The sequence below is a fragment of the Lepisosteus platostomus genome, chromosome 8 (assembly GCF_059453375.1).
Source record: "Lepisosteus platostomus isolate fLepPlt1 chromosome 8, fLepPlt1.hap1, whole genome shotgun sequence".
NCBI lineage: Eukaryota > Metazoa > Chordata > Actinopteri > Semionotiformes > Lepisosteidae > Lepisosteus > Lepisosteus platostomus.
The window spans coordinates 38,220,123-38,240,805 of record NC_142618.1 but is presented as its reverse complement, the minus strand read 5'-3'; the positions used below and the strand labels follow the sequence as shown (position 1 = coordinate 38,240,805).

Sequence of the window (20,683 nt, the reverse complement as noted above, 5' to 3'; positions counted from 1 at the left end):
CCTTTGCTTACTGCCTTGTCTTTCTCACACCTGAAGAAGGCTCCACGGCCAAAACGTTGTGTTTTCTTTCTTCTTTTTTTCAGCATGGAATAAACCTATTACTTGTTCCTTTGCAGCCTACGCACGCTGATGCAGCTGCCCACCTGAACTACTAATGTTTACAAATGTTATTAACAATATTTATTTATGAGTATAAATATATTTATACTATATACAGCAGGTAGTAGTAGCTGAAAATAAAAAATAAGGAACACAATAGTATTCAAACTTTTTAACTAACATTTTTATTGAATCCTTTGACTTGGTCGCTTGCTGTGGTTAATCTGGGAAAGTTTCAACATGGTCATTTTAAGTATATTTCCAATGAAAACTTGTAAGGACAAATAAGAAACAAAAAAAAACATCTACTTGAACAAATATACAGTAAGCTATATAAGTATTTTAAACCACCAAGAGAGGGTGGAACCTACATTTTATAATTCAATTATATTAATTATTTTAATCAATTTGAAATGTTATTACTACTGTCACCTTCAGTATGTTACTCTTATGTCAACTGTTACCTTCATGTCAACATACGGTATTTATACATTTGTCTGAAATATATATAATTGTAATTACATTTGTTTGGTTTGAATTACACAAAAAGAAGAACATTATCTAATTTACTCAAATTGATAAAAATTTTCATTTGAAATTTGACTTTTATGTGAAACAGGTACAGTAGCACCACAATGTTTTTGTGATTCCATGTTTAATAATTGTTTAATCTGTTTCTCTTTAGATAAAAACAAACTCAAAATAACAATGGGTCAAGGGAATATACATAAAATCAGCCTAGTTTGACCCTGTGGTGGCTTTAATGAGGATGTTTGTGCAGTCCAGAGCATCTGTTATATTAAACATGTCCCTTAACCTGCCCCGGAGCAGGTTAAGAATAGAGGATGTGTTTCTGTAGTTACTTAACTGGATACAATCAAATCCTGGCTCATGAAACTGAAAATCCAGACATGTCACCATGTTTATTAAAATTACCCGTTTATCTGAGTAATCTCTCTTTGTGAAACAGCCTGATCTCTTCAAGGGGAATTGCTACAATATAGGTAACATTGTGTTGATTCCTTTCCCCTGGATGTTTTTTTTTATTGTTTTTTACGTAAATAGTACAGAAATGCAGAGCAGAAATATATAAAAATAGACCAGTATAAGAAAATACAAGTCTGCTCAGTTAATGTTTGCCTCTGTTACAGGTTTTTCCTAGTCACATTAAGTTTCAAAGAGCAGAAGAGATTCTCTTTAAGGAGCAGAAACCACAGTTTCACCACATTACTGCAATAATTACAATTAAATGATTCAATTTAAATAATATGCTGTTTTTTATGTATTTCTCAATAATGTTACGTTTTTATTCATATTATTTTAGAAATACTTCTGGTTTATTAAGTTTAGCATCTTCTGCAAGCAATTCTAACATCACACATTTAATTATTTGTTTCTATATTGTATAGATCATATATATATTCTTTCTTTGCAGAAAGGGAAAACGAAACTTTGATCCAATAAACCCATCATTTAGCAATACGTGTGGATTTCAGTTTACATGTTTTATTACAAATGACTATGAATCAAATATTGTGTTAAATTAATTGAAATTCTGGTAAATTGTAATTGGTTTGAATTCAATTATTGAAGAAAATTACAATTTTTTGCAATGCTGTTAATTTTTTCATTGTCGTTAATGTGTCAAACAGAGAGTTGGTTAATAACAACCATAAAATAAAACCGTTAATAAAGATAAACAGAGGTAATTAAGCTGCTGAGAGCTCAAGTCAGCCTCAGTAAATAGTACAATTAGCAGTAGAGTGCTGAGTGCAGATAAAATCATTGGTCACTTCCTTGTAGTCTGAGACACTGGTTAGTCCACTTCCTGCATACAAAACAGAAAAGTAAGCAGTTATAATAAATGGCACAGAGAATCACCAGTATGACATATGGACGTATGGTGTTAAAAAAGCAGATCCCTGTTCTTACCCTCCACAAGATTAAAGAGGTTGCAGTAGTTGGTGCCATAATCAATAACAGTGTACCAGGCCTCGGACACTGAGAGAGCCTGTTAATGATTAGAAGAGCAAATCAGAAATATGAGCATTTTAAGACTCATCTTTTATATCACAATCCATGGCATTAATAAAATAAGCAATCAGAAACTGGCCGCAGAATATATATATTATTATCCAAAGAACATCAGCAAAGTATCTATTTGCATTTGGAAGAATTTACTGTATAACACTGGAATTGACAAGTTTTAGCATCACATAGCCAAGTTGAGTACAGTGATCCCTTTCTTCATAGAACTTATAATTCTATGGTTAAGGTTTCTAAGGTTAAGAATAAAAATATATTTACAGTGCAGGATTTTAGTTAATCGTTAAGATGACTTACTTTTAATAAAGCCTTCCCACTCTGCTCTGTTGCAGTATTTTTAATACAGCCGACACCTTAACTGTTATACTGATCCAGCTCCGATATCATTGTTCAATTTTAAGGAGCTGTTTGGAGATAGTCTTCACATTGGATTTTGGATTACGTGGTATGCTAGACTTACCGAGACATGGCAGTGAGCATTGAGCTGGTAGGGGACCAACCTGAAGCTGAGGTCATCCACATACCTCTTCACAGGGGTGGTGTGCTTGGCCTTGATGAAGTGCACATTGGCTGACTCCAGCTGTGGTAAACAAAGACATGATTTCACAATGTATAGGTTTGGTACCTTAAAGGAAACAATGGCATAAAATTTGGACTTTGTTCCATTTTGAACTTGTCAGAGGTTCCTTCTCAAAATCTTTTACAAAGCCCTGTGATCAATGTCTTTTGGGAAGGCTGCTATTTGTCCTCTAGGACACCTGTTTTTCTTATTTTATATAATTTGGTTCTTCCCAGAAGTCACATTACACTAATTTTGCATGACTCTATGTTACTATGTCTTGCTAATAATATATTCCAGATAAAGACAGCATTTTGAATATTGAATACAAACCTTCTCCTAGCTGAGACATGACATGAGTGAGACAGGTGATTTTAACTGAGGCATCAAAGGTGATGCTTGTCATATAGTACTTATCATTGCACTGCCAGGGTGCCGTACAATGTTTGCTATATTTTTATGGAAAAATGAAAGAACTGCCATTTACATTTAAAAAAAAATATTTTACAACATATTAATATGATATACCATGGTAAAGCACAGAAGAATGTAGTATAGTACAAATTGTAGTAAACAGATTGTAAAGCACTGAGGGTTGGAAAAGCAAAACTAAGCAGGAAAACAAATGCATCATGGTGTTACATAAGCCATGATGCAATTTTCTGTTGAAATATTTATGAAAACTGCTAAAAGTTACCATAATACTGTTATAAAGAGTACTAAGGAATCTTTATCTAATGTTTAAGCTCCTCATCTCAGGTTTTGAAATATGTAGATTTAAAATGTTAGATTAGTTCCTAGTCAATGTGTTCTGAGGATTTGGAGGAACCGGGATGGGTACACACCTGATACAAGCACTTCTCTCCTCCGTGGGCACAGCCAGCTGCTGTCTTCCAGGTCTTTATCTGAGTAACCAGAGATGTATACACATCTCTGCATGGGACTCCAAAAAACCTGAAACAAGATAGCAATGCCTCATCCAGTGGTTCAACTCAAAAGCTCAAAGATACTTCAGCTGAGAAACCATTTCCCACACAAAAACATGAGCCTGTCTTGCAAGTTCCTGTGACCTAAATGTTGAGTTTTAAATGATTTTTTGAAGATGAAAGTGACCATAAACATGATTAGTCACAGATGACAAGATGTTTTCTTCAAAAACATAATGGACATGTATGTACAGCGTAAATGTCTTTCAAAAAATGTCTCTCATACATTTTAGGAGGATTGAGATCAGAAGAAGGGTAGAAAACAATCTCAAAGATACTTAATATTTCTTTCAGCATGAAGAAGGTAGTTATTAAGAAGTGGAAGTTACCCACATACTACCTAGATCGGACTATGCCTCCAAACCGAGATGATGGACAAGAAGGAAACTGGTTAGGGAGAGCACTTTGAGGCCAATGAAAGAGTTATAGAGTTCACTGGCTGGAATGGGAAAAAATGTCCATGGATCAACCAACAATATCCTGCTTACTCCACAAAGGGGGCTTGTATGAAAAAAAAACATTGGCAATCCCATATGGTTTGGAGGTTTTGTGCTCAGACAGGACAAAATCTGAACTTTCTGATCTAAATAAAAAGTGTCATGTCTGACACAAACCCAACATGGTGCATGAAACTGTCAACATGATTCCTACTGTCTACCATGGTGGTGGCAGCATTAAGTGTTAGCTCCGGTTCTCATCAGCAGGGTTTGTTGAGACTTACGGGAACATAGATGGAGCCAAGTACTGGAAACTCTGCTTTAGACCTGAAAATGGGACTAAAATTCACCTTTCAGCAGGATAACAGTGCAATGCACAAAGATAAACCTACACTGGCACTGGAGTGGCTTAAGAATAAGAAAAAAAAATTCTTGAGTGGTCCAGTCAAAGTCCAGGCTGAAATCCTAGTGAGAATCTACAGAAAGACGAAAACTGCTGTTCATAAGTGGCTCCCATAGAATTTGAGAGAGCTTGAGCAAAACTGCTAAAAAATGGGCAATAATTACACATACAAGTGGAGACTTACCCAAAAACACTTGTGGCTGTAATTGCTGCCAAAGGTGCTTCCACTAACTAAAAACACTATAAATATATATTTCAGTTTTATTAACATTTAATGTAACTTATCTTACCCTCAGAAAGTTGACAAAATATGCATTATTTTGTAATTTCACAGAATGGGACATCGTAGGAAGGGTCTGAATAATTTTGTAAGACACTGTAATTAATTTAGCGGAATGATAACATTGATAACATGTTATTATAGAGACAAAATCTTTTCATATTTTTGTTGGTGTTACTACAGTATATTTCTGTTTTTTTCTTAACCAATTTCCAAAGAGATCAGGAATCTTGTCCTGTAGAACAGTCCCACCTAGTGGTACAATATTTTCTTGTGGCCTTCAGTAGTCACAGACATTATGAAGTACAGTATATAAATGAAAATAAATACATACACTGTGCTCCAGAGCTGTTACTTGTTGTTCAAAATGAAAACAGATTGAGAGTGTATTTAAGACTGAGACAGCATTCACAACTCCGCCATAACTGTTATACTATGTAAAATTAATTGCTACTGCCTCTGGAGAACAAACTACCATTTTAAGAATTTAAACATTAGCTAAAGTGATGATTCTTAAGGATCAAAAAAGTGTAAACTAATGACTAATTATTAATAATAAACACAAAAAATGGAAACTTAAAAAGATGTGCAACAATAAGAAACAAATTCATTACATTTGCCTCAATTTGCCTTGCTTTTTTGTTAAAACCTCGTTTTACTTTTGTAACATAATTTTTGTAGCTAGAACACACTTTCATGGTTGAATTTTAGCTTTTGTTTACAAAAGACCCTTCAGTTAAAGTTAATTTTGAAAAAATACATCCTCTGACACCTGGACTCATCACAGTGATATTAGCTGGAGTCACATCAAAGGAACTACAGAACCGATGATATACACAGATGATACAATAGAGGACAGCCTGTACATAGCACTAGGCACCCAACAGAATTGATACTGTTACAATACTGGAAAGTCACAATAGTGTACTGTTACCATCCAGTATAAGATGAGAGCTGTTTTACCATGTGCTCTGGTCTTTCTCAAACAGAGGATCAGGAATTACTCAGACTCACTCTGAAGATAAATGACAATTAGCATCAATGTGCATGACAGAACAAACACTAAGGTGACAGAGTTCCATTGTTGGCAGGAAATTCCTTAGGTGGTGCTCACCTTGATATGGCTGGATTTGTGCGAAAATACCACAGTCTAACATACACTGAATGAAAACATGAAGTGTTGTCACTGTAGCCCAGTATAGACTTCAAGCCTTCTCCTGCTACGACATCTGTGTCATATTGTATTGCTTACACAGGTGTACACCACATCCTTCCATTCACCTGCTAATATTTAATACAGTTCTGAACATCTTTTTTGCAAGTACTTATAGACAGGAATCTCCGATTTTGCTACAGATTGTAAGCACCACTCTATAGAAATAAAGAATGCAGAAATGTAGTATTTGTTTACCTCAGGAACGTGCAGTACTGTAGTTTGCTCTAAAATAATTGTTCCGTTTACTAACTTTTGTATTATCCTATTTATTAAGTTCTTGTTTTCAAGATGTTTCCTTTGATAAAGGTATCACCTAAAGACAGGTTTTTTTTCCAAAAATAGAAGATGTAACGTATTCCTTGCCAGTTATGTACTGTAGCTAACATGTTTAATTCAAGAATCAAATAATATATATAAGATTGTATAGATTCATTTGGTCTATAATTATTATTAGATTTAAATTACTTTATTTATCAGAAAGTACATTTTAAAAATAACAGAAATAGCAAGCTATTGAAAATTACATATTCCAGTATAAAGTCTACTGAAGGCAAACTAACTTATTTAACACACCCGAAGCTCCATAGCCGAAACGTAGTGTTTTTCTTCTCTTTTCAGCATGGAATAAAAATTTACTTGTTCCTTTGTAACTTATTTAACATTATATTTGATCATTTTAATCTGAAAGTATTTTTTTTTTACAAGAAATAAATTTTTAGTCCAACGGGCTGTGACTTAGAGTTGTGACTTAGAACAATTAATGAATATTAACGTCATTCACATAACCACACATTGGCTCGCTGGTTGACAGACCTGAGATACACTTCTTACTGTACATTACACTTCACTAAATTAAACAATTACTGTACATTAGCAACTAAACAACAACAACAACAACAACAATAATAATAATAATAATAATAATAATAATAATAATAATAATAATAATAATAATAATACCATTCCACTTTGCATTGAGCATGAAGAGGACCCGCTGTAGCGAAATCAAAAGTTCTCCAAACAAGGGTAATTGCAATAACATAGGAAAGCTCTTTTAAACTAAAACGCATTTTTCTTCCAGGAATGGCTTCTCTCGCTCTCGGCCCTGTGCAGGCAAATGTGGAAGAACCTGTGGGATCTAGGAAACATGACACTTAAAAAAAAAAGAGTTACAAACTTAAAGCGTAATAATGTAAACATGCGCGCTATCACAAGACGGTCATGAGTGTCGTTGAGAAGCAACAACACCGAATCAATTAACTTTTTAAGCGTTTATCAGCAATGGGTTCCTGTTAGCACAGTCATAGTGCTCTCTAGGAGTCTTCGAATAAAGGCCTCTTTTCAGCTGTTTTTTGCTTCATCAACTCACCTTCAATAATGACAAAAAGCTCGGTGATGATGTTGATGATGTTGGTTAAAGTGTTTTATTCCCTTGTAGTACAGTATGTTTTGTTTTTTTAGTTTTATTTGATATAATTAAAATTAAATACGAGCGAAACGTTGTCGAATTATATTACTGCCTATAGTAAAAGTGGCAAGTAAGGAGTTAGGGCTGTCATAATTAACATTTCATTAAAGTACTCCCCTTAGAAAACCGATCGGGCCGTGTCTACGGTGTATCCCGCCCAGTGTTTTCCGGGATAGTCTCTGGCTCGCCTGTGACACTATGTTTGATAAAACACTTTAGTAAAAAGATGGATAATTCTAACCGTTAGTTGATACACACATATTTCATTTAAATCTTAAAATCATTTGAAATTTTAAAATACATGGTAATTTTGCACGGTCACATTAAAAATATTAACGTCTCATTTTTTTTCATGCTCAGCTATGTTAATTTTCAGAATGCTATCTGTGTCACATACTGTATATCACATGTTTTATGATAATTTGGCTTGATTAACTCAATTTTCAGTATGATAGCCCTGGTTACACAATCAGACTAAACCCACATTGCTTAAATTAAAAAAAAAATAATATAAAGAATTTTAAATTGCTGAGTGGACTCTCACTTGAAACAATGTGAGATTAACCTGATGGAAGAGCAAAAAATGACAGGATAAATCAGCATAAATCTGTTATGGGAAGTGATTAGGACTGAACAGAGGAAAACATGACAACACAATTCTAAATTTGTGGCAGCTTTGATTGCTAATCTTTGGGGGTTATGGGTATATCCTCTTAGCACCCAGTGCTTCCTGTAATGGATTCCAGGCCACTGTGACTGTGACTGAGAATAAGTGGTTATTGAAAGTGATGTGATATACTGTGAGTTCTTCTGTAGATTACAAAAAACATGACTAGGCTGCATTGTACAGCAGAGATTATGAACAAATGTGACTCATGTATGCTAGGGTAAGCTTATAAACTTTAACTGAAGGGCCTTTTGTAAATAACAACTAAAATTCAGCTATGGAAGTCTGTGTTCTAATGCATTAAATTAATTTGTTGCAATTTTTATTATTGCTATAAATCTTTTTCAGTTTCCATTTTTATGCTTGTTGGTCATAGTAATTAGTTCGCTTTTTAAAACACATCAGTTTTTTATAATGTTTAAAGAAATATTTTTAAATGCTTGTGGGATCTTTAGAGGGAGGCAGAAGCAATTAATTTGCCAACGCAGAACAGTAATGACAGGATTGTGACAGTCTTCTGTCCAAATACTCAGATCCTGCTCTCTCATTGATAGAATGCTATCAATGTCACATACAGTATATCACATATACACATATACTGTATGCTTTATGACAATTTAGTAATTTGCATGGAGTGATAAGTACTTTTTTTACTTAGTTTTACATCTTTGTAAAGTTAGTATCTAATTTTGCCTTTAAATGAAACTCTTAATGATTCCAAGTGAAATTAATCTATCTTTTACTTTATATTTTTAAGTACTCCTTGAACTAAACATATTGTTTTCAACAATCTGATATGCTTTTATGTGTGACGGTGATTTATTTCTTTATGTTTTAATACCTTTCTTCTTATAAAACTGTAATGGTTTTCATTTAGAAAGTGATTGGTCCAAATCACCAACTTAGCTGATGTTTGGATGATGTTTTCTGCAGTATTTAGAAGGCATATTGTGTGAACAACTGTCTGTTGGGAATTAGTAGTGAGGACCCTATGCAGAAAACCAGGGAAAACTCCAAAGGGTGTAGTCGAAAGAACAATCCGAGGTCCAAAAGCCGAAGGTAAACTAGCCGGAGAAAAAGTACAAATAACCAGAAGCGGAGCCATAAACCGTGAGGAAGCCGAGAGTCAAAATCAGAACGAGAGCAAAAGTACCAAAACCAAAACCAGGAGACGTAGATGGAGAACAAACCAGGGTCAGGAAGCCAAAAACCAAGTAGTAAATATCAATGAGAATGGGAGTAGCTCTAGCCAGGAAAACCCTAATACTGAGCACCGGGAAGAGTGTGAGGCAGCATTCAATAGGCTGGGGAAAAGGGCTAATTGGGAACTGTGCTGGAATGCCGATTCCTCCGGGGCATGGCATAACACTGTCCCCCGGCACTGTTTCAGAGTTGTTGAGCCATAAGTAGGGCTGCCAATGCTCTGGGCTCAGTGGCATCCCAGTGGAATCTGCTGTGCTCCAGCTCTGGTCTGGCTGCAGAGCTCATAAACACACAGCTCCAATCTCCAGTAGTAATATTATGTATCACATCTATTCAAAACATATCCAAACTTGTTTAATTGTCTTCTTTAATAATGTCTCAGACACCTCATGAACTGCAAAATAAAAAAAATATTTGAGCAGCAGACGCAGTAAACTTTCATGCAGGTCAGATTATATGTATGACACTGGGCCACAGGAGCTAGAGGTGTAAGAAGAGAGCTGACAGTTTCTGGCACCCCTACTCAGGGATCTCACAGGAATGTTTCCAATGTCTACTCTATAGAGTGTAAATAGGGCCCTTGTATGAAATCTTATTAAAAAAAAGACAACTTCATTAAAAACCCAGACCTTACCAGTACTCTTGAGCTGCCAACATACTCTATGAGCAGTTCTCACACATTACTACTATACATATTGATTTTTTCTTATAGAAAATTAAGTTTACCTGGAATCATTAAGATTTTCTTTTAAACGCAAAATTAGGTACTCACTTTGCAAAGAAGTGAAACTAATATTAAGTAATAAATAAAAAATACTTACTATATCTCTTAATGCAAATTGCCAAGGTGTCATAAAACATATACTGTAGGTGATAGATAACATTCTGAAAAAAAACAGTTTAGCATGACAACAAATACATATGAGACTCAAAGTGTTTAAGACATTTCACTAATTCACTAAAACATAAACAATATTTAATTCCATATTCTCAGAGGATGTAACCTTCCTTAGCTTGGATGACTATGGACAATGTATTATAACATCTACACGTCAGCTCTGCTATATATACTTTTGACATCTTTTTATATATTGGAAATAATATTTAACTCCTTTAAGAATGAAGGCTAAGGGAACAGCTGCTTCACCACCAGGTCTTGTATAGAAGGGTTAGGGTTATCTTCTGTACCATATCTTTTCTCAGTAAAATGTTCTTCTGGGAAAATTGGCTCTAGCGTAAATGTGTACGTGTATGTGTTTTCGTCTGTGTGTGCTCTGCAATGGATCTGCATCCTCTTGAGGGTGTTTCCCGCCTTACGTCCATTGCTTACTGGAATAAGCTCTGGCTTGCCTGCAACCCAGAATTGGATGAAGTGGTTAGAAAATGAATGGAAGAATGTAATTCAGATGGTAGACAGACATTTGGGTGGTTGCATCAGCAAGTCTTTTAAAACAGTTTTTGTGCTTAGCATTTGTGTAGTATTCTGTTAAGCTAATTTAATTAGATCTTCTTAACAAAGTACCAGAAACACAGTCATTAAACATAGGATGATAATTAACTTCATAGTTTAAGTCTAAATGGCACACTGCTCCCACCAGTTTTAAAAAGTGGATAAGCAACGGCTATATATATATATGACCGTATACATAACTATTTTTTCTATACTATAGATAACAGGATACAATACTGTTATTAAACTTAACTCTTACACAGAGTGAATTTGTCAGCCAGTTTTAAAATACTGTAGCATTTGTACACCTACTGTAGCCAATTGTCATTGGCTCTTGATTTTGTTTCTTTTTTTCCAAGCTTGTCTCTTGTCCTTCTTCTTTATTTGAACCTTAAGTGGTAGGTATGTCCGACAAAATATGGGTAGATATGAAACTGAAGCTAAAGAAATGGAAATTTGGGGTTAGAAATTTCAAGGAAAGGCAGAAATCTGTGATTGAATGGAACACAATTTCACCTCTTACATTATCACCAGCTTGCCTTTGCTTCTGTTTAATGCATTAAACTGTTAATGATCCCTCGTGACAGTATATTTCAATTTAACAGCCACACAATTATGAAAATCAAAAATATGTTTGGGAGCTATTTCTACCTGTCATTTTTTGCCACAGATTCTGAATTTGAAATAAATTAAAGTAGGAAAGTTTGTCACTGATCCACAAGGTACTGAGTACCATTTCAAAACAAAATAAATGTTCCAAAACCTTTCCACGATTAACTAAAAATGAAAAACAGAAATGGTTTTAAAAGTATTCATACCCCTTGTAATTGCAAGCTAAAATTTGTACAAGTGCAATACACTACCTCACAAAGTCACACAATTTGTTGATTGACTCCACCTGTGTAAGAAATTAGTGGATCACATGTTGTCCATTCTTTTTTAAATATAAATACCTCTCTCTTAGTGAGATCCAACAGCATGGTAGAGACTTTCCAAAAAGAAAAAGACTCAAAATGAAGATGAAAGAGCATCCCAAACAAGTTAGAGATATGATTATAGAGAGGCACAAATATGGGGAAGGGTATAAGACCATTGCCATGAAACTACTGCCACACTGCCTAGATCAGGCCACTTCTCTCAGCTTATTTGCCACCAAGAAGGGCACTTATCAGAAAAGCTACTCCAAGGCCAACTGTGACATTAAACGAGCTACAGAGCTCAGCACAGAAGTCAGTGGTGGAAATTAATGTACTGTACATGGGTCAACAATCTCCAAGGTGTTCCAGAGTTGCAAGGAAGAAGCCGTGGTGGAAAAAAACAACATATGCTTGCCCGCAAAAAGTTTGCAAAACCCAATCTAGAAGGTACTGCAGAAACGTGGCAGGAAGTCTTGTGGTCTGACGAGACTTTTTGGTCTGAATGCTAAGCAGTTTGTAAGGTACGAAACAAACACTGCACACCAAGCAGATAACACCACCCCCACTGTTAAGTATGGTGGTGGTAGCAGCGGTTATGGGGATGCTTTTCAGTGGCAGTCTTGTCAGGAAAGATGAATGGTGCAAATTACAGACAAATCCTGGACAAAAAAACGTCTACCCTTTGCCAAAAAGCTCAAACTGGGGAGGAAGTTTGTCTTTCAACAGGTCAATGATCCAAGAGATGCAAGAGCAACACTGTAGTGGCTTAATATGAAGTAAACTACTGTACTGCTCTAGTTCAGGTGGGTAGCTGCGTCAGCAGGAGTAGGCTGCAAAGGAACAAGTAATAGGTTTATTCCATGCTGAAAAAAAGAAGAGAGAAAAAACACAATGTTTCGGCCATGGAGCCTTCTTCAGGTGTGAGAGAGACAAGGCAGTTGGCATAGGTAATGTAGTGGGAGAACAAAGGCTGGGAGGGAGGAGGGGTTAGAAGCGGGAGCAGGGGACAGAAAGAGAGGCCAATCAAGAGGTGTGAAGTCAGGATAGGTGTAGAAAGGTGTGAAATGAAACTTCCAACGAATGGAGAAAATTTAGTAGAATAGTGGTCTGTCGTTAAGAGAAGGGGGAAGGTGTGATCCTGCTGCAGGATAAGTTTGGTTTCGGTAGTCTTTCTGATGTATGAGTTCGGAAAACCATCTTTGAGACGGAGAGATTAGAGTGGTCGTGGCTGTCAGAGGTGAAATGAGAAACAATGGGCTTGGAGAGATCTTTAATCTTCACAGCCCTGACGTGTTCTCTGAAGCAGTCTCCAAGTCTCCTTCCTGTTTCTCCAATGTAGAGAGAAACTGGGCATTTAAAAAAAAAAGATGGCGTCGACAGGGAAGGCTGCCGTCCTGCAAGCTCCCATTCGTCCTTGTCTATTTCTTTATTTTTTGTTGTTTTTCGCACTGCTAACTGCACATACTGCTTGCTCGGTGATTAGTTATGACTGACAAACACTTATGAACATAAGATCGAATATTGGCACAGTTAAATCTACACCAATAATTACTGCCGACTATATGGACTGTGGTGTCTCACCTGTACCTGTACTGGGAAGAAGACGGCGTCGTAGGAAGAGGGGTAAACGGGCAGGCATTCTGGTAAAATTGAGGCAACGGAGCAATCGCGCGCCGCTCCTGAGTATACTTCTTGATAATGTTCAGTCACTGGACAATAAACTGGATGAACTGAGAGCAAGGCTTGCTTTCCAACGGGACATCAAGAACTGCAACGTGCTGGCGTTCACTGAAACCTGGCTTGACCCGTCTGTTCCGGACTCTGCTATCCTCCCGGGAGGATTTTCTATTCACCGTCAGGACAGAACAACGGATTCGGGTAAGAGCAAAAGCGGCGGGGTATGCTTCATGGTAAACAATTCCTGGTGTACAGACATGGAGATTATTTCAACATCTTGCTCTACACATCTTGAACATTTGACAATAAAATGTCGCCCTTTCTATCTCCCGAGGGAGTTCACATCGGTAGTTCTCACAGTGGTATATAGTCCGCCTCAGGCAAATTACACAAAGGCACTGGATGTACTACACTCTCACCTTAACAGACACGAGAATACACATCCAGAGGGGGCATTCATCATAGCGGGTGATTTCAACGGTGCTAATTTGAAGAAAACAATGCCTAATCTACATCAACACATCGACTGCCCGACGCGCGGAACAAACACGTTGGATAATGTTTACACTCCCTTTTGGGACGGTTACAAAGCCCTCCCCCGACCTCCTTTTGGCAAATCCAATCACGCCTCCATTCTGCTACTTCCCGTTTACAAGCAGAAGCTTAAACAGGAGAGGCCAGCATTAAGAACCATTCAATGCTGGTCGGATGAATCAGATTTTATACTAAATCACTGTTTTGCTACCACTGACTGGCAGATCTTCCGCGAAGCTGCCAAAAATAATATAAATCTGTATACGGACTATGTTACTGGCTACATCAGTAAATGTATTGAAGACGTGGTTCCCAGGATTACTGTTCGCACATATCCAAATCAGAAACCGTGGATAAATGGTGAGATACGCGCCAAACTGAAAGCTAGGACAGCTGCTTTCAATTCTGGCGATATGGGTAAATACAAAAAAATCCAGATACGACCTAAGGAAAGCTACCAAAATAGCTAAATACAACTACAGAGTTAAATTAGAGTCATATTACCACGGCTGCAACGCACGGATCACGTGAAGTGGTATACGCACCATAAAAGACTACAAAACGCAACCCAGCTATATCGCACAACAGTCTGCCTCTCTTCCTGATTAGCTAAATTCATTCTATGCCCGGTTTGAGGTCAGTAACGCAGATCCAGTCAGGAAGATTCCAGAAATCCAAGACGGAAATCCACTGACCATATCCAGAGTGGATGCGTGTAAAGTTTTTAAAAAGACCAATCCACGCAAGGCTCCTGGCCCTGATGCCATCCCTGGCCACGTTCTGAAGGCATGTGCAGACCAGCTGGCAGATGTCTTCTCTGACATATTCAATCTCTCCATAGCTCAGTCTATAGTTCCTTCCTGCTTTAAGAAAACAACCATTGTCCCTGTTCCTAAAAAATCCAGAGTCAGCTGCCTAAATGACTACTGCCCTGTTGCACTCACATCAGTTATCATGAAGTGCTTCGAGCGGTTGGTCAAAGCATACATCACCTCCTCACTGCCTGACACCCTAGTCCCACAGCAATTTGCATACCGCCAGAACAGATCAACAGAAGATGCTATTGCCACTGCCCTCCATACTGCCCTCTCTCACCTGGATAAGAAAGGAACATATGTGAGAATGCTGTTTGTTGGTTACAGCTCAGCGTTCAATACCATAGTGCCCTCAAAGCTCGTCATCAAGCTCCAGGACCTGGGACTGAACACCTCCCTCTGTAATTGGATCCTGGACTTCTTGACGGAACGTCCACAGGTGGTGAAGGTGGGCACCAACATATCCTCTACCCTGACTCTAAACACTGGAGCCCCCCAAGGCTGCATGCTTAGTCCTGTCCTCTACTCCTTATTTACTCAAACTCCATCATCAAGTTTGCGGACGATACAACAGTCATTGGCCTGATCACAGATGGTGAGGAGTCTGCATACAGGGAGGAGGTTGAAACCCTGGCAGTATGGTGCCAGGAGAACAACCTCTCTCTGAACATCAGTAAGACTAAGGAGATGATTGTTGACTATAGGAAACATCAGAGTGGAGACCACACACCTATTCACATCAATGGGACTGCAGTGGAGAGGGTCAGCAGCTTTAAGTTCCTGGGAGTTAACATCTCAGAGGATTTAACCTGGACCCACCACACCAACACCGTGGTCAGGACAGCATGGCAGCAGCTGTTCTTTCTCCGCAGGCTAAAGAAGTTCGGCATGCCATCACATATCCAGGCCGACTTCAACAGGTGCACTATTGAGAGCGTCATGACTGGTTGCATCACTGCCTGGTATGGGAGCTGCTCCGCAAGGGATCGCAAAGTATTGCAGAGGGTGGTGAAGTCAGCTTATCACCAGTTGTGAGCTACCAAGCATCCAGGATATCTACTCAGCTAGACGTCTGAAGAAGGCCAGGTCCATTCTCAAGGACCCCAGTCATCCCAGTCACAAACTGTTTTCCGTCCTATCGTCCGGTAAATGGTACCAAAGCATTCGGTCCAAATCCAACAGACTACGGAACAGCTTCTACCTCCAGGCAATAAGACTGCTAAATAGCCAACCTGTACCTCCTTAGCAAATCACCTGTAATGGCTACATGGACACACAATTCTCACTATATTCAGCATAACTGCACTACATGTATATATTGCATACACCATGGACATATAACAGCTCTACTCACATTGAGTTTTATTCAATTTAAAAAATGTAACCTCAATTTTGTGATATTTGTGTTCTTGTGAATTTTTGTGATTTTTGTGATTCTTGTAATTTTTGTGAGCTCACAGAAAAAGACATTTCATTGCCAGCAACTACTGCTGAACGCCATACTGTTGTGCATTTGATAAATAAACTTTGATTTGATTTGATTTGATTTTGAAGAGATACAGTAAATAAGGTTGCTGGAGGTACAAGATGCCATCTGGGTGATCCGGAATTGTCCTGAGGGGCCTTGAATGAGTGTGTTGTTGGATGTGTACTTGCAGGTGATACAGCGAGCTCTGTTGCAAGGGGAAGTACCTGGTGTGGATGGTTGCTGAGGGCAGTCAAGGGAGCTGTGAACAAGAAGGTTGCGCAGATTAGGTGATTGGCGATATGAGATGATGGGGCGGTCAGAAAAGAGGGCCCCAATGGAGGTATCGTCCTGTAGGATGGAAAAGTTGTCGTTAATAGTCCTGGGGATAGGAAATGTCTTAGGGTGGTAGGGAAGCACCAAAGGAATGCAGTTTTTATGGCGGGAGTTCCTGATTGGGTTGATGGTCTGAGGGGTGTTTTTGGCTCGGGCAAGGGCCCTGTCAATAACACTGCTGGGGTATCCTCTGTTGATGAAAAAGGAGTACATTTTGAGGGCTTGGTTCTCGAAGTCGTTGTCATCGCTGCATAGTCGTCGTAGCCGAAGGAACTGTGAAAAAGGGAGAGAGTTTTTAGTATGTTTGGGGTGAAATGAGCTATACAAGAGATAGCTGTGTGAATCCATGGGTTTGTAATAGACCGAAGTGGAGAGTCGGGGGTAGTTGATGGAGAAGTTGATGTCTAGAAACCGAAGAGTAGTGGAAGGTATGTTAACCGTATATTTGAGGGACGGGTGGAAGTTGGTGAAATGGTGCAGGAAGCACTCAAGTTGATCGTTGGAGCATGTGGCGGCACCGACGCAGTCATCAATATATCGCTTGTAGAGGTCAGGGACATAGCCAGTGTAGGAAGCGAAGAAGCGTTCTTCTACCCAGCCAACAAAGATATTGGCATAGCTGGGTCCCATTCTGGTACCCATGGCAACTCCACTCACCTGTTGGTAAAAACGATTATTGAAGGAGAATGCGTTCAGTGTGAGAACCAATTCTGCAAGCCGTACCAGGGTGTGGGTGGGTGGATCAAGCACTGTGCGTTTGTCCAGCGTGTTCTTGAGGGCTGTAAGGCCATCATTATGGGGAATGACGGTGTAAAGAGATGTGATGTCCATGGTAAAAATGTAGCATATCGGTGCCCTGAAATTGGAAATCATTAAAAAGTTGGAGCGCATGGTTGGTGTCTTTGATGTATGACGGAAGACCTTCAACCAGCGGTCTCATGAGGCTGTCGGTGCTCTCCACCTACTGTACTGCTCTCCACCTAACCCCTCGCAGCTTGAGCAATTTTGCAAGGAGGAATGGGCAACTAAGTATTAACCAAGGGGGATGAATATTTATTCAATGTTGATGTTTCAGTGTTTTTATTTTTAACTAATTTATGGTTTACTATTATCTTTCTTTTTTGGGTGAAATCTGTGAAAATGAATGTGACTCACAAATAAAAATTCCCATTCTAAAAGAACAATTCCAGAGTTTGAGATTCTTAAGTGTGAAAAATCGAAAAAGGGCTGTACAGGCACTGTACAATATATTGATTTAAAGGAATCTGGAGGAAGAGCAATACATACAGTACACCTCGAACTAACTTGTGTTTTTCTTGTTGTATATCATGCATTTGTTTATTAAATATTACTATCAAAAGTATATGAAATTAAGAATTACACATTCAGAATGTATAATGACATAAATACATAAGAATATTTCTAAGTCTAAGAATGAGCTCCTGCAGGTAGCAACTTTCACCCAAAATAATTCTGGAAATCAAGTTTTAACATCATAACATCATTTTAACAAAAAGAAGCCCTCTCAGTGAAGAGGAAGTTATGTTTGAAATGCAGTTTTAACCTTTCTTGATCTGTACTTGATTACCCATTGCTATTTGACTACACAAAGCAACAGTGTTTACAGGTGAATGTACAGGGTCTTTTTACAACAACATTGCATAAGACTGTGCAAATGAAAAAATTGATTTAGAAAAAATGTGAATAACCTTGCCCTGCCAGTCCAACTGAGCAATTCTATTTTTTTCAGAGTCCACTGTTTGGTCCTTGTCAAAATATCAAGATACGTTTGTCCAGATATTGTCCCACATGTTATCTTACCCAGGCCTTTGGATGTTGATGAATGTAAGATACCAATAAATCCTGCAGGACCCAGATTCTCAGGCTTTTTGGGCCTCTGCCAAGGAAATTCAGTTGCAGGACATGTTGACACAATTGGTGTGGTAATAAATTGTGGTAAGTGACCCTAGTGAACTATCACTTTAGAGGTAATTTAAAAAAAACGAACCAATTCTTAATTCTCATTTCTGTATGGTTTTGTCCCTGGTGCTAGCTGTCTGTACTACAATTAGTGCAAGCACTGAATGTCTCTAGGATATGGAATTTTTTTAGACGAATCCCACAGCGTACAATGGCAGACCCTGCGCTCTGACCCCAAGCTTCTCCCTGTCTGTGTGTCTGTGTCTCCATGGAGAAAAGCTGGGGTATGCGAAAAGACAAATTCCTAATGCAAGAAATTGTATAGGGCTAATAAAGAAACATTATCATTATTATTATTAGAAGGCCCGCTGCACTTAAGACACTTCTGCATTAGGACACGAATTTCTTAATAAAAATGTCACGGTATACTTATTTATAACTGTTTTTCAATTTCAAAATAAAACGAGTGGATTTGGAGCACTTACAATGTTATTATTCCAGAATTGCTACATTTTCTTCATTGGCTATAGCCCAAATGAAAACAGAAAAGGAGGCACTTGACTGCCTGTCCAGAACAGTGCTGTGAGCAAGATGAGATGTGATAGACTGCCACTTCTGAATCTCCCCTGGTCTTTTTCACCCAGTTTTGAGGTGTATTTCAATAACAAAAGGAAATGTAAGTGATGAAACTTTCCACACTTATCTGCTGTTTATCTTTTTTTTCTTTTTTGCGTAGGGCTCTGGGTTACCTAGTTAGAGGATTCTGATTGGTGCTGCTATTGCTGTAGTTTTTGCTGTGAAAAAAGAGCAGGTAAGGTTGGGATTGTCATTAAAAGCAGCACATACTGTAAGTCAGATATTCAAATCAAACAATAAAAAAATACTAGGAGCTGATTTTCATTTTCATTATACTGTTTAAAAAGTGTTTTACCTCTGTCAATGTTTTTCAGTTTTCATAATTTTTCCTTCCACCCATTTTCTAACCATGTTATCCAATTCGGGGGACGTTTGTACTGGTCACAGGTCACACACAGACTCACACCAGGGACAGTTTTCCCCGAAGCTAATTAACCCAGCAGTATATCATTGGACTGTTGGAGAAAATACAAACTCCGTACAGATAGCTCTCTGGGAACTAAACTCAGGGCCTCAGCACTGTAAGGCAGCAATGCTAACCATTGTGCTGCTGTGCCTCCTCTAACTTTCCTTCCTTTTTCTGCCATTGAGAATGATCTCACCCATTCCCAATGTGTCAATTATTGCTTATGAAGCTAACCTCACAAACAAAAGGCAGCGCCAGAGATTCAGTGAACTCACAGAGAACAAAAGTAATACAGTATATGTAATAAAAGTAATATACAGTATGGCTGTTTGTGACCAGGGACCAGGGGTCTTTAAAACAGCCTAGTAAATCTAGGCTGTATAAAATGCGCACATAAGTGAGAGCACTAATGCAAATTAGGCTACTATTAGAATACAAACTTCAATTAAATCATCCAGTTGTAATTTAATGACTTGAGACAAATTTAATATTGTCACAAAGTAACTCAAAACTAAGAAACCAACCAAAAATCTGTAAAGCTTTACAAAAATGCAGAACACACAAGAAGAAATAAAAGATGTGCAGTTTTTACGTTTTATTCTTTTTTAAAAAATGGAACTGCCCAAAAATGTGAAATTCTCCAACTTTTCATACTAGAAGTTGTACATCTGTTGCCAGGCCAGGACCCATGGAACAGAGACTTTGGTTCTGGATGAATCGTAGAGAAGAAAAGGAAAAGAGAAAAGAAAGAAAAAAGAAAAAAAAGCTCAGATGAAAAAAAAGACTCCATCCTCTGGACCAACCCCAGGAGAGTTTATAAATAGGCATTGCCCCCATGCCATGAGTTGCACCCTACAGTGGCCTAGTTAGGGTGGCATATTACCATTGCATGTCTATTATAGTTTTCTCTCTTATTCATCGCTGTGTCTGGAACTGCATGAAGCATCTCTTGTGCCACAAAATTATTATGAGTACCCTCTGAAACAATCTTCTCCGTCACTGTGTGTATTCTGTTCCGTGAAAATTTAAAATTTTTCGTTGTTTATGAACAATAAAAAATAAAATAGGATATTCATTTAAATCTTGCATTATACCCAACCCAAATTTTGTTTGTGGAAAGTTCCACCCTGCATTAAAATATATTAAAACACGTGACTTATTAT

General features: G+C 38.0%; 1 protein-coding gene across 1 annotated transcript; it reads right to left on the bottom strand.

Moving 5' to 3' along the window:
• Positions 1–267: 267 nt before the first annotated feature.
• Positions 268–7,584, bottom strand: LOC148657287 (uncharacterized). The gene is made up of 5 exons (XM_088643346.1): positions 6,987–7,584; positions 3,550–3,658; positions 2,606–2,725; positions 2,032–2,110; positions 268–1,927 (listed from the first exon to the last, which is right to left on the bottom strand). The coding sequence occupies exons 1-5, from the start codon at positions 7,094–7,096 to the stop codon at positions 1,836–1,838; spliced, it is 510 nt and encodes a 169-aa protein (XP_088499472.1). The 5' UTR covers positions 7,097–7,584; the 3' UTR covers positions 268–1,835.
• Positions 7,585–20,683: the final 13,099 nt, after the last annotated feature.